This window comes from Hyposmocoma kahamanoa, unplaced genomic scaffold (genome assembly GCF_003589595.1).
Source record: "Hyposmocoma kahamanoa isolate Upper Pololo Valley unplaced genomic scaffold, ASM358959v1 237, whole genome shotgun sequence".
Taxonomy (NCBI): Eukaryota; Metazoa; Arthropoda; class Insecta; order Lepidoptera; family Cosmopterigidae; genus Hyposmocoma; species Hyposmocoma kahamanoa.
Window position 1 is genome coordinate 426474 of NW_020653754.1, and position 16065 is coordinate 442538.

Consider the following 16065-nt stretch of genomic DNA (forward strand, 5'->3'; position numbering starts at 1 on the left):
ACAATAAGCGGTTTAATTGCAACCCTTGCCCAAACATTAACCACAAGCTACTTACACAAAATGTATTCTGGTAGGATCAAGTTTACAGTGTGTTGTCTTCGGTTCCCAGCATAGAAACCTGTTATGGTAACACTATGAATTCTTTCTTAAAACGTCTATGACGCTAAGGTAAGTCATATACTTACTTAATTTAAATGAAAGCATTTTATTTATGACACCAATTGACGAGACGAACACGTCATCGTTTGTTGGTAAGCGACACGCCTATTTATAATAGTCGCAGAGCCACTTAAAGCCATAAATCACAAAGATCTGAGGGGCATTGCTATTGCGCCCACACCCGAGTCATTATTAAAAATATTCATTTTAAATCAAATAGTACCTGAACCTGAAACTATGACAATACTGTTTGTAAATATTTTCATACAACACCCTCGGTCATTGTTTTTCAAAAACGCTGTCCGCTTCACTCGTCAACGGAATATCGATCTTATTTATACGCGCCGCAGTTCGCCAGCCCAAATGGAATTGAAGCTGTGACAATCCAGTTTGTAGGTCTTTTTCTTCTTATACGCTCTCGCTTTGATTGAATCCGGCCACATTTTATACTGACACCTCGTTTCTCGATAAAATCTAACTGTCAAAGGCATTCTAATCCACCAGTTTTCACCGCAAATTGCACTGCTGTATCCTGGATTATAGGGTAGAGAGAGACAGCGTATAGGGGACTTAAGATCTTGTGGCTCACAACCGACTACGGTACTGACTGAAATCAGTGCTGGAAACTTAGTGCGTTTTCTGGCAAATACAGAATTAATGGCACATTGTGAAAGAATTCGTCCAGGGAAGTACTGCCACCATACCTATTGCTACCGCCAAGTGGTAATGTGAGACTTATTACCTTCCAGTTTTGAAGGCTGCTCATGAAACTACAGGCATATAGAACTTGTCAATTTATATCTCAGAGTAACGGGCGCAGTGGCAATGCCCCACAAATCTTTGGAACTTAAAGCTCTGAGTGGCATTGCAACTGTTGTGGTACACGTATCGCTTACCAGCAGGTGCACGACATATTCTTTCCCTCACTTGATATTATAAAGGTCGGTGTTGGCGTTAAATTTATCAACGCCATCTAACGTCTCTTGAGCGAACTACTAAACACTTATAGTAGGTTAAATATGAGAGTATATTACTTTGTTACACATTTTAAGTAAATTAATAAAATTAAATGTAAGATATTTTTTAGAACTCTGTTTCTATTTTGCTATACATATTTATATATGCGTAAAATATACAGTCGGGACTTAAATTCATAAACAAGTCTTAACAAAAAACGCTCTGACCCGCAACCGAACAGGTAAGGAAGTACAAAGGTAGGAAAACAATTAGAGATGCCATCGAGCCCCGCTATTAAGTGCAGAACACAAACGTATCTTGAGAGTCTGTAATGGCAGCACTTCAAACGGGCGGATTCAAAGAAATCATTATTCCGCGAGCTTCCTCACGCGACCACTTGGAAACTAAAGGATGCGGTAGTGTCGATAAATTATTATCGATAAATATTTATTTGAATTAAAGAATTAGTAAACATGTTATTTCAATTTGTTACGAAATCAATTTCAGCCGAGACTTCTTCTTGATTTCTAGCACTGTGGCTATATGAGAAGATCCAATTTGGAAAAAGAATTTTTCTTAAATGTTTATTTATATTTAATTATTTTTTGTGAAATTATTCCATTAGTTTCTTATAATTGTTAATACAAAGATCGAAAATTTTGAAAAAATTCCTTCGATCCTGCCGGATTCGAACCGACGTCTCTTAGCAAACCGTATCAGATGCTATGCCAACTAAACTACGGAACGAAACAGCGGATGTCACGAATTTTTTCTATGTGCTGCTTGTTGTCGGATCTTCGTATTTGACTTTGAACGACTTTTTAGCCGTAGCGCCATCTATGAGAAATCTTTTTAAAGTATTTCGCCGCCCAGTTAGGTACCTTTACAGATACCAGCCCTGGCTAGAGAATTTTTCTTCTTTGGTTCTGGTCTAGCTGCAGAGAGTGCCCCGGTTTTTTCGTTGCTATGGTATTCACGTGGTAATTCCCTAGTTAAAGTTCAAGTAATGGCGTGAATTTCTGGTACTTTATTATAATGAAGTCATATTAAAGGTAATTTTTAATCCATGGCTACATAAAAATCTAATCATCATAGGGTCATAGGAATCTAACCGACAAAAGGAGAAAAAGTTTTTAAAAGTTCTAAAAGATCACATCTTTGTGTACAATTTTATTTCTTATTCTTTCTTTATCTACTTTTATAGGTTAGTTGAAAATCATTTGATTTCTTTCTTTTCTGTTGCTTACTTTTGTTGAACTTTAAATTAAAACTATATAATATACGTATAAAACTTTATTAATACATGGTGTTTAGTTCTTGTGCAATTTTCTATTTAATTAAGAGCATTGAGAATAGTTATCACGGTGCGTCAATTGAAAAATCTAACGATTATTACAATCGAGTTCTTAGGTTTTTGCGATTGCTACACATAGGAAATGAAACAATTTATCCGGATTTAAATCGCGTATATTAGTTTTTTTTGTGTCAAACAAACCAATGTTTCGCGCCCTTTACTGGTTGTCACGGTCATCCGTGATCATGGAACCTGTAAAGGACCCGGAACGTTGGTTGGTTTGAAAAAATTAATATACGCGCATTAAATTCTGGAAAAATTGTTGCATTTCCTATATGATTATTACCATAATAGTGTAATATGTCTATATTACACTAATGACGGATTTAATAGAATTAACAACAACTCCTTTTTAAAAATTTACTCCTATAGCTATATCGACATCGATTATCGACATCGCCCCATTACTAATGCTCTGCCGCGGGGTAACGAAGCTAATCTGTGCTCAAGTGTCGACAATTTGAGGCGCAACAACAGAAAATAAGCGCGAGTTAACCGCGCCCTAATCCACAATATAAATACACTTACTTACGACTGAGCTATAATGATCTCTTTGCAACAGTGTTTTGAAATGCCTTTATTATTCGGAACGCCTTAAAAGAATACTCCAAAATGTATAAAATTCTGTTGGCAATGGTTCGGGAAGAAAAGTAAACAGAGTGACTGCAAGTGCCCCTAGGAACGCGCTTATAGTCAAGGTGTCTATTAGGAAGTTTTTCCTATTGTTTTATAGATAAATTAATTGTGCATTGAGCAGGTCGATGTCGGGACACACGCACATACTTTCACCTTGACATAATTAGGGTATGGAATGTACAAATTAGAGGAAAATTATAAGAAATAGAATATATTTTCTTTTTATTCCTTTATAGGAAATACAATGACGTTGACACAACCTGCACATTTTCGGCAAATGCTTCGTATGTATAGAATTTAGCGTAATGATAAACATGTAAAACTAATAAACAAAGGCAAACTTCGAAATTCTTATTAGACTTTATCTGTTCTTCCTAGAGCTCAAAATATTTGACTCAAAAATATGTTTCTTTTACCCCACCTGATCTTACTAAATAACATACTATCCGGGCCAAACGCCGCGTCGGATGGAGCGAGCTGCCTTGCCTGTCACGAACGTCGAAGAGCGTAAGCTGGCCCCTTCAAGCCCCGCTCTTTTTGCGTGCGCTGCGCCCAACTGCCTAGTCTAACATTCAAATATTTAATATTTCTTAAACCTAAATTTGTACACTTCCAATTACAAGGCTTCATTGAACCTAACTTGTTTTCATTCGACAAACCCTAAACATGTCCTCAGTAAGCAAGGTACAGGACACATACACTTGGTACCTCAGTAGATAAATAAATTACTCCACCATGTAAACCTTTTGCCGTAGAGACACACCCTTAAACCACGGAAAACTATTGTGGTTATAGTATATAGTCGTGCACTTGGTGGTAAACAACATGCCTACATAACACTTGCAGTGCCACCCAAAATTTGATATGTAAAGTTGTTATACTGCGTACGTGTGCGGTATAACATCGTCACTCTGGGACATCAAGTTGAAAAGTCCCACATACATGTCACCACAAGCTTTAAGTCTACAAAACCGGAAAACCGTGAAGCTCACATTAATGTTCGGTAGCAAAAATTAGTATGTATTTGGTATTTCATATCAAATAATACGATTTTCATCCTATCATCAAAAATCGTAATTTGGTGTATGATGTAACGAATTGATTTTCGCAAGACGATAACGTAGTATTTTACTCGTGATAGATCTCGTACTACCCGAGCTCCTCCACGAATCTTATTAGCCCACTCTTGGTTTTGCAGATGTTCATTGAACGCCTTTGCAAAATATAGCAGCAATTATACGACACTGACACATTGCTCATCACTTAACGCAGGCGTTTATTTTTAATCCCATCCAAAATTATCAGTCGATACACTCACCACACGACACTTTGCATCTGTATAATCATACAAAGAAATAACAGGTGAAGGTATTTCAACGACACGTTAAAACAGCAACACAAAGCTCCTTCTCTTTTGAGTTTAAGGAGGATGTTTGGAATGTTGGATTTAAAAGGAGGATTCTGAAATTTTGTGAAACAAAAAATTCACCTCGAATACGTGGAAATATAAATCATTTTCAAATTAAATGAACTCATGAGCAGAAACGTACAGACAAACGTAAAAGCGGCAGAAAGTAACAATATTAAACCGAGGGGTGTATTTTTAGCCATAAATTAAGGGTCGGTAGAAAACGAGTTTTTCATATGGCACGACTACCGGGTTAACACGAGTTTATAAATGGTAAAATTAAACGCATAAATAACGAAACGAAACTGGATGTGTAGTTCGAATGTTCTTATTTCTGGTGCATTCGTTTTGAATAGGGCATTAAAAAGAATATGACTGAGATTTTAAGGCTACCCATTGTAGTAAAAGATTTTTTTAAAGTATGTAAGTATTAGTTGAACATTTTGCAAAAAATATTCAACTTCTCAAATCGGACCCTAAGCGTGATAAAACCACACTGCCTCCTTGTCATAAACAACGCATTTGCATTTTTCGAAGACAAAAAAAAGCTAGAAAAATGTCATTTAAAACGTTAAATGAAAAAAAATGTAACCGAAATAATTATTCGAAAAAATTCGACAGTCTTTAGTTAGTTTAGACTTTTTCCATTCTCTAACAAAATATCCCTTATAGAACAAGGTCTCGAAACTGACAAGCCTAGTGGCCACTAGGCTTGCCATTAAGGAAATAATAATAACAACAAAGTCTTTTAAATTTGTATTGAATTGATATTCAATCATTTTATGTGAAATTACTCCACTAGTTTGTTATAATGATTAATACAAAGATCGAACACTCAGAAATAATTCCCTCGATCCGGTCGGATTCGAACCAACGTCTTTTAGCATACCGTGTTAGACGCTATACCAGCTAAGCCACATAACGAACCAGCGGACCTCACGAATTTTTCTATGTGCTTGTTGTCGTATCTTTATATTTGGTTTTTCAACGACTTTTTAACCGTAGCGCCATCTATGAGAAATCTATGAAAGTATTTCGTCATTAAGTATTTCGTTAGTATAACAAAGTCTGTCAATAAACAGTTGGTCTCATTTATTTCATTTGTCAAGTGCTGTTTAAAAAGTAAATTACCACATATATGCTTAACATAAACTTGACTTTATATAATATCTAACTTAACTTTATATAATATTAGTCGTAGTAGAGCTTCTTGAGCCGTCGCCGAGTGTAGTAATGTGAGCATTACCGTGTTACCCTTATGACTTTTTGGCTCACCGCCCACTAAGGCAAGATAAAAAAATTTCAAGGCCCACCACCACTAAAAATAATCGAAAAGACGTATTTTTTTGTTAACTTAACGCAAAAATCACAAGGAAAATATATATATATATATTGCAATGTAGTTTACATAGATTTTTTTTTAATGCAATAACACCCCCTGAGTAGCATCAATCCCCCTAGGACTCTGGGACAGCGCCCACTGGGGGGTGACCACTTTGAGAAACTATGCGTTAGGGTCAAGGTTGCTGACATCGCACTGTTAGTACAATAATATATTAACTCAAAGAGTGTATTTTTCCAGAATTAATGAAAAACTAATTATTCACTTGCCGAGAAATATTGTTAAAACTTATGCATAGTTTAAAGTATTTTTAGTAAGCTGTTTTGTCCAGAAATAGCTCACAAAAAAAATTGTCTCATTTTGAGTTAAATAGAAATATTTTAATTGTTTCTTGCAATACTCAAACGACGGTTTTATTGACTTGAAGAGAATCAAATATTAAGTTCAGCTGTAGTATAATCTTGAATTTCATATATTTTGAGTTACAACATTATTGTAATAGCAGTGCGATATAAGTACAAATGAGATTTGTCAAATTATACCCCTGGGTTACGGGCGCAGTTGCAGTGCCCCTCTGACATTTGCGATTTAAAGCTCTGACTGACACTGCAACTGTTATGGACAGGTGTGTCACTCACCATAAGGCGCACGGCTTGACAACATAAAAAAACACATCAGCTTATTCTGTTATTACACTCCCACCTTTCATTGAGTCTTTATCATCGAGTATTACCACAAATAGAGACGAAACGAGATATCATTTGTTTGAAAACTATTCTGCCAAATCATTACGGCGACAACTGCACTCCGATTGGCCAGCCCAAATCCGAAACAATTGACGGGTGTCGGCAATTGTTTCACTTCAAAACGGCCAGTTTCACTTGAACTTTGTTATAATGCAGGAAAATTGAAAAATTACATATTTAATATTTAATTACCGATGAAATGTGATTCCGTTTGTTTTGTAATTAGATGTTTTGCTGTTTTTCTCACACCACCGAATGGAACAGCCCACATTGTTAGAGGTATTGACGTTATTACACATTGACTTACAATTATATGAACGTCGGGTCCGCGCTAAAAAGTGTCCGAACTTATAGGGCGTTAAAATCGTATACAGAGCGTCATTCACGCTTTAGTCTTCGTTTGTTCGACTGATAGCGAAGCAAGCAAAATTAGACAGTACTGCGATGACATTACAATTTAAATTCAACGTTTTACCTTTTTCATATTCCTTTACATGTCACTACATTTAAATTAGTTGACTTGGGACATTTTTTTCGTGGTTTTTGTATTAGACCCGTCGTCCATTTATTTGTAAGTCAATGTTATTACAATAAATACAGAATATTTTTGGAATATACTAATAATATAATAATATCAATGACTAGGCATCGAGCTATTCAACTGTCATTGCAATGTTTTTGTATTCTTCTCTTCAATGGCGAGTAGATTACACAGTGCACTAATATTAGGTATATATAATATATGTTTAATTTGAAGACTAAATTGCTGACAAAAGGAGAGAAAAAATTAAGTTATGCGTTGTCAGTTCCATGTTAGTTTTAGTAAGGTAACATTAGTAATTAGTGATTGAATGAACGAATGCCATACTACCATTTCACTCCATAATCCATTATTCCATACCATTCCATTATCTTACTCTGCGATACTTACATTACCGTCGTTTTGTCATTGTAATTTTTAATGTGCAATAAAGAATATTTCATTCATTAATTCATTCCACTGACACTATTGATACTCATTTACCATTGTAACTAGATTTTAGTAAAATAGCAAATATTATTATAATTGCAACATAATCTCAACGGAGTGTCAGGGAACTAAAATGGCCAGTGGTATAAGTTTTTAAGTGGCCCTGAGCTTCTTTTTCGTATTTCCATTTGTGAATATCTGTAATTGGCTCTCGGTCCGTATTAAACACAGTGATAGCCCTGCACTAGGGAGACCCTGTGTCGCGGGTACCAAGGATACGCAATGGAGTGTCATGGAATTACAATGGTCAAAGGTTTCAGGAAAATTAGTAGAATTGGGCCCCCGGTATGACGAGGTCATTGGTTCGAGTTCAGGACCGAAGAATTATCACGAAAAATATATGAGTATCATGGTTGTAAAAATAACACGATAATCAATAAAGAAAATAATAATAATAACGCACACACTCAACATAGCCCCGTACTAGGGAAATCCTGTGTCGCTGGTACCATGGATACACACATAGACAACCACAAATTACACCTAAACTCACGACAGATATAAATGTAAACCATGCAAATATTTCTCCCGGTCCGGGAATCGAACCTAGGATCTCTGCGTGTCATGGTAACCGTTCAACCACTGAGGCAGTTAAAGTAAAAAATATGATTATACTCAAATTGTTTAAAATACTAACAAAAATTTGTCGGTATTTATTGTTTTCATTGTATGTAATTACGTGCAATTTGCTTTCCTAAACACTACAACAACATGGGGACAATAGAAAGAATTTACAAACAAAACAAGCAACTTTTTCAAAGAATCATATTATGTAAACAAATTGTAATAAAAATATTACTCAGTCTCGATTCACCATTCAATAAAGATGGAGCAAGTGTATCACATGTGATTGTAAATGAATTTAATACGAAAAATACAAATAAAGATGTATAACATTACAGATATGACGTACGTGAGCACTGTTAAGAAAACGGTGTACAAATACATCGCACTGGGAGTGATAGTTATAATAATTACAATACTGTGTGTTTTACCGCCATTTTTGTCGTATAGTGAAACTATAGTGATAAAACGGCAAACGTTTCCGACGGACTTGAAGTATATTCTATTCTGGACAGCGCCAAACACGAACACAGAAAGGAAACCCTTCATAGGAAGATATAATAGTAAGCAAGGAGTATATTCCACTGGACAACTAATGTTTATAACTCAAAAATGTCCATATATCAACTGTTATATAACTTACAATAAAACTTTCATAGATAGTGAATATTTTGATGCGGTGGTTTTTGAGGCACGCGAAATATTCCACGTGAAAATCGACAATTTTAACCTAACAAGATCACCAGATCAGAAGTACATTTTTAAATCTCTCGAACCGTCTGAATATTTGCCAGTATGTCACGGTATATACGACAGCTTCTTTAACTGGACATGGACATACAAGCTAAACTCTGATATAACCCATACTTTTATCAATATTTACAACGACAAAGACAAGCTAATAGGTCCTGATAGAAATTTGAATTGGATAAGTAAAATGAATCGGACCGAACAATTTACGAACGTAGTAAAAAGAAAAACCAAAGCAGTAGCATGGTTTATTGGGAAATGTAAAGTCAAATCCAAACATAGAGAATTTATTGATGATCTAATAAAAGAATTAAAAGCCTACAACTATACTATAGATACATTTGGACCATGTGGTAGAACACAATGTGAAAAAGGTCAAAATGAATTATGCCATAAAACGATTGAAAGTGATTATTACTTTCAACTCGTCTTGGAAGAATCAACATCGGAGGACTTTGTCACGGAGAGACTTGCAAAAGTGCTGTCTTATTTAACGATACCTATAGTATCGGGGGAAGTTGACTACGGCAGGTAATTAATAAATTTTTATATCCTGATATGCTGCAAATAGCGTTTCTAGCGTAACAGTTAGGCGTATGGACGGTTATTGAGAAATATAGACTGTAGTAAAATTTTTCCTCCTCCAAGACAAGCTCAGCTTACTGGCTATACTGCCAGATCTTAGATTGTAATTTTTATTCAATAGTTTAATTTTCTAATATTTTTTTCGCGGGAAATAGTTATGTCTTTACGGTGGTCATTTTTTAAATCAGAAATAAACACAGTACATAATTTATAATTTTTTTTTCTTTTATTTTATTTCAGATTTATGGCTCCGGGGACCTACTTAAGCACACAGTTTTTCGACTTAAAAAAGCTCGTCGCCATTATACATTACCTAATACTGAATCCTAGAATTTACGAATACTTTTTTGACTGGAAAAACCATTATCGCTACACCACAAGGCCTAGAAATTACATGTGTGACTTGTGCACGAAGTTGAATAATCAATCTTACTTGGAAGAACATAAGACTTATGAACAATTCAGGCACTGGTGGAACCCAGGATATCAGGAAACTTGTAAAAGATGGCATTTGTACAGGTTATTTACAAGGAAAGATTTTTAAGACCCTTTCACAATCATTATTATTAATATAAATGTTAAATGATTTTTTACTGTGCAATTTTTTTGTTTGGTAGCCGTTTATTAATGACCATGGGAAGTTGTTTCGTGAAGTGGTTGATCAGACGTAACCAAACTACGTTTTGAATTCGTACTTTCTAATTTGGAACTCTAAAAATGACAATGTAGCATGCGCAGAGGTGGGCAAGCGACCGGGTTTTAACTCGGCGGGTGTTAACGCCGAGTTCAAATCGGGTTAACGCCCGAAAACGAGAGCAAATTAACAAGTCGTGCACCTGGTGGTAAGCGATGCGACTGTCGATAACATTTGAGAGCTTATTTAAATCGCAAAGATTTGAGGGGCACTGCACTGCGACCGTTACCCTGACACATATTATAAGTCCCATGTGTGTGTAGTTTCACGAGAACTCTTACTCTTCAAAATCGGAACGCAGTAATGCTCACATTATTGCTGATAGCAGAAATAGGTAAGATGGCAGTACTTCCATGGACAAACTCTTTCACAAGGAGCTCTACCTACTGCTACTATTTTATTTATTATTAGACCTTGTATTATTTCAAAAGCAATAAAGGACCTTCCTCCGGAAAGGGCTATGATACGGGAATGTATGGTACATCGCGCATTGCTAATGGAAAGCTGGACCAACTATAATTGCGTGAGAAGAATGACAGCGGTTACATTGACATTTTGTCTTTCCCACTGTTTTTCTATCACTGTTGAGAGCCTTGTACTGTGTTTAAAGTTTTTAATAACTAAGTTGTTCGAATTTATTTTATTTAAGCGTGTCGGCGTACGCGATGACCGCTGTCCGGGGGAGCAGCGCGCCCCTCAGTACCCAATCGTACCCCAGGTTCCACAGTAGTAGTTCTAACACGGACCCCTGGGGTACTCCGCACCTCATTGGGTGCTCGGCGCGCCTCCCTTCCCTCGTCTGGTAGAGCACCACCCTGTCCTCCAGGTAGTGCTCCACCAGACGGCTGAGGTACCTGGGGTTCTCGTGGTACCTCAGCGCCTCCCTGATAAAGGCGAAGGGGAAAGTGCCGAAGGCGTTGGCTATGTCCAGAGACACAGCCACTACGCCCTCCCTCTCGCCGTTAGCCTCCTCCACGATGTGTCGCAGCGACTCTAGGGCGTCCAAGGTGGACAGTTCAGCCCTGAACCCGTACTGCCGCTGCGACATATCGGGGCCTGTCCCCCTCAGGTGTTCGTTGATCCACATCGTCAAGCAGGACGAGGGGCCTGAACCCCGAAGGGGAGTACCCTGGTCGGCCAGGCATGGGTATCAGGATGAGCCTTCCCTCCTTCCAGCATCTCGGGAACAACCCCGTCATCAAACAGTCGTCCATGAGTTGCTTGAGGCGGGTCCCGAGATGCTTCAGGGCAATGCGGAGTACTCGTCCCGGTACTTCCGCCCTCGCAGCCGTCTCACCGCCCACTCCATCTCCCCCTCGGTGATTTCCGGGGGGTTTTCCTCAGTCTGCCCCCCTTCTGCTCTAGGGGGCATCATGGCCGGTGGGGTGAAAGGGCTGCGTTTCAGGGAAGAGGCCCTCCACCACCCGGTTGAGGAGATCCAGCTCCAGTGACTCCATGGGGGATGCGCCGTACATTTTGTTGCGCACAAGTTTGTACGGCCTCCCCCAATATACCGGACCTTCTAGCCAACCTTTTGGTTCTGAGAGCCTTCTTACGCAATGAACAGAAGAGTGTAAAGTAATTCCAGTTTTTTTTAAATTTGTATGTATGTAAAGTAATTAAAGATCAAATTGGCTTAAAAGTTTCTTAAAATGTCATTTACTAATAAGAAAGTCTTAGCAAAATTAGGGAGTAATTTAGGGCATCGATTGTACAAAACATGTTTTCTCCTCAAAGCAACCTTTTGGTGACTTTCCCGAACTTATGAAAGAAAATCAACAAGTATGGAACATTTGATATTTTTTTGGCTAATTAAGGGTTACTATAATAAAAATTGTTCATATTGACGGGAATGATTGTAATTCAGATATTGTAAAGTAAAAAAGTGTCTCCCTGTATAGAAAAAAAAGGCTTCATATCTCTTTATTAAATCTACGTTATCCGTAATAGATCCGTTCTTTTGCATACGAAGGGGGCACATCTGTGATCGACGTACAGATTTATTATTGAATACTTTTTTCATTCTCTCTTTCACTGACAATGCGAAAGGCCATCCGTCTTTGGCTGTTTTCTTTTTTTGTAACGTCTTTATTTACGAAGCGATTTTGTATAAATTGAGTTATTGGGGATCTTTTGGGGATAAAGTTAGATAGGTATCTTTCCTTTTTTTTCGTGATAGTACACAAAGTGAGTGGACGAGAACAAGACAAGGTTACCTACAACAGTTACAGTGTCACTATAAATCCCAAAGATCTAGGGGGTACTGCCACTGCGCCCGTCATCCAGAAACATTAATCATAATCATATCATTTATTGCTTTACGTGGTACAAATGGTCTTAAAGCTATTATTACATTCCAACATAAACCCTGTAAGAGCACTGCAGTTGACTTACTGACTATACTAATATATTAATACTAATAGGTACACATAGATCAATGTCAACTGAACTTACTATACTATACACATAATATCATGTACTTTTACTATCGAAATACTCCTATAAGTCATAGAAACAGTTCGGGGGCAAGCAACTTTTAAGAACATTTGCGAACACGTAATTATTTTCAATGTTTCTTGAACTAAGAGGTATTTTGTTATAAATTTTTATTGCCATATTGTGTGCACTTGAGCTAAAAATTTCTAAATGTTTTAAAAACGACCAATCAATTTGTTTCGCGGTTCCTTGTCCAAATAAGTGCCAGTATTTGCATACAAACTTACTATATTGTTGTACTAAGTTGACAAAGTTCGAGCGTCTTCTTTACTCTTACCCTAGCAAATGGGACTGTATTACTGCTTTGCGGCAGAAATGGGTACGGTGGCAATATTTGTCTTTAGAGTTCTATTTTTAACCGACTTCAAAAAAAGAGGATTTTGTTTATGTATGTTACGCTATAACTCATTTGTGAACCGATTTTAATGATTCTTTTTTTGTTGGAAAGAGGATACCTCACTAGTGGTCCCATTTATTCCACTTCAAAGGGTGGCAAACTAAGGGATGAAGCCGGTTTCGTGGACTTTCCGGTAACCGATTTCAATAAAACTTGGCAAATAGGTTTAATTCCACGAACTTTTGAGGTCGGTTTTTTAGTACTCTACACTGAGATTATCTGCGTTCTTGTTAGAAAAGAAATGGCTGGATATTGTCTACGATAGAAAATCGATACAAACACACTCAATATATTGACAATATATGACTATGATTTATCGATCATTTCGCACGGGGAGAGACACGTCTGTGGTAATGTAGACGCGTCCGTGCCGATGCCATTGTCAGTATCAAGCGAAAACAAGACGAGGCCGGTGCTCGGCCACATCACATATGAGACTAATTCGCGTGTAAAACCAAAACCAAATTAATAATTCACAAACATAGCTAGTCCATTAAAATTCTTCATAAGTAATATAATATACGTTTTGCATATGAAACTGACATAGAGTAGATTCTATGTAAAGCGTATTTCAGTAATACAACATTTCTTAACAAAGATTTGAAATTTGTTCCAATACCTATTTCCCGAATTAAACCTGCTAGGAAATAAAAAATTACGTCAAGGAAAACGTAGAATAGGACGCCCTGCGACATGATGGGCGAACGACGTGAGAAAGGTTGCCAGCAGCGGCTGGATACGGGTACTCAAGAGAAGGATTATGTCCTGCAGTGGATGTGTGTAAGCTGATGATGGTGAAATAAACAAAATCAAAAACACAACCGATTTTAAATACTACCAGCAAAGCTAAATGAAGTGGATGAATTCTAAAGTACGCGACAGGGTTCCCAATATGCTAACAGTGTCCCCACTTTGTAAGACTACGCATATGAATACGTTGCGCAAGGTGGCTGCCAGCTTTTGAATAGTTTAGTAGCAACAGAGCTCCTTGTGAAAGACTTCGTCATGGAAAGTACTGCCACCTTAACCTATTTCTGCCACTAAGCATTAATGTTAGCATTATTGCGTTCCGGTTTTGAAGGGTACGGGTGCTGGTGAAATTTCAAGCAGTGTAGCTTACCATCAGACACACAACTTGTTCGTCCCGTCACTCGATATTATAAAAAAAAGAATATTCCCAACTACATGCTGATTTTGATTCAAATTGGAATTGTATTGATCGGGTAACACATCCGAGTCTCGAAATCGGATGGGTTTCCGAGAGACAAGATGAACCTGATTCCTACTTTATCTTTCTAATTTGTGAGTTAAATCTATTAACTATTAACTATTGTTCCGATTTGAAATGTCAAAAGTTTCCGATCGGCCATTTGTGAATCACAATTATGCGCCTCGACTCGGCAGAGACGCAGTTTCTGATCGGGAGAGGCAATCAAAATTAAACTGCTGATACATCATTTTTTGAACATGTTTTGGCAACGTACACTTTCTTCAAAAGGTAGTTCAATAAATCGACGAACCCCCGACCGACTTCCGACCAATACGATTTTAGGTGAAACGTTGAAAATTATGCGTTAACGCACGAAAATCTGCTACGAGCCGTCTATACTGGAATAGATGACCAAAACAGCCGACAATCAAAATAGTTGAAAAGGTCACCGCCAATCGATATTTACGTCCGATGACTGGTATTTGCGTCCGATAATCGGCCTCATGTAAGACGTATGCGAGCACCAGCAAAATTTGTGTAAATTGACTTACTGCACTTTACAAAGTGAATTGCACTGTACATGCTGTCCATGGATATTTATATACAGGGTGTCGGGGCGAGATTGGCCGCTAGGGAGACAATCAGTTATTTAACACTGTCACCAGTTTCCATTAGCACGCAATGAATGGATTACTATAGAGTATACACTTGGGTCATTTCTGATTGCGTTAATCATTTTCGTTGGCGTATTTTATTATAAACCAATAGACTGCCTATTGATCGGAGTTCGTGCACAAACGGGGTTTGTGTAATGTTATTTTTTGAGTAATTACGAAAAACAAAGTAATGACAAAATAAATATGAATAGAGCATAGCAAAAAAAACAAGAAAGAAATGCATATGTGTCGTAGGAGGTTGTGTGTACGTGTATGTGTGTGTTTGTGTGTGTGTGTGTGTGTGTGTGTGTGTGTGTGTGTGTGTGTGTGTTGTTACATCTTTTATGTTGTACAGGTTGGTTGCTAGGGATAATGCCGCCGATATTAATAATAATTTATGTTCAGAAGAATATTCAATATTTTATGAAATTTAGTGATACACATAGCATTAAAACGAAAAATAAAAATAAACTGACAGTTCTTGACACTAATTGCCATGTTCACACAATCATTTAAGGAGCAATGTATATGCTTCTATAGTAACGTTCAGGTCCATATCTAAAATTTGCCATTCACAACGTTTAAAACTATAATGAAACAAAAACTTTTAACTTAAGGTTACATACAGCTTTTGCGTACTGTGATGACAAAAATCCTCTATAGTGACCTACTTAGCTCTTTCAGGTTGTCTCGATCGATGATATTTGAAATAAATATTGTTAATGTTTATTTACAAAGAGTAACCCCTAAGTTTGCCACTCTCCCTCCGCAGAGGAAACTGCCTTACGAATGAGCAGTGAAGTTTAATCAGTATGACTATTTCAACTGTAGTTTGCTTACCTATGAAAAAGCGAATATTTGAGTTCAAGTGTGAACACCACATCTCTCTCCTTAGAAGAAATTCGTGCTCTGTAGTGGGACATACAATGGTTTGATGACTGTAGGGGCGAACACTACGCTATAGTATAGACGCCTAATTGTTCAAATAGATAAACAAATTAAGTTGTAAGGTTGTTAAGTTGTAGAAAAAAAAAGTAAAAAAAATATACATAATTTCAATAAGAAAGACGATATCCATAAT

The 16065-nt window shown here is 37.2% G+C and overlaps 1 protein-coding gene across 1 annotated transcript; it reads left to right on the forward strand.

Annotated features, from left to right (window-relative positions):
* Nucleotides 1–8716: 8716 nt before the first annotated feature.
* On the forward strand, nt 8717–9481 carry LOC113228704 (alpha-(1,3)-fucosyltransferase C-like). Its single transcript, XM_026462062.1, has one exon. The coding sequence runs from the start codon at nt 8792–8794 to the stop codon at nt 9479–9481; it is 690 nt and encodes a 229-aa protein (XP_026317847.1). The 5' UTR covers nt 8717–8791.
* The last annotated feature ends 6584 nt before the right edge of the window (nt 9482–16065 follow it).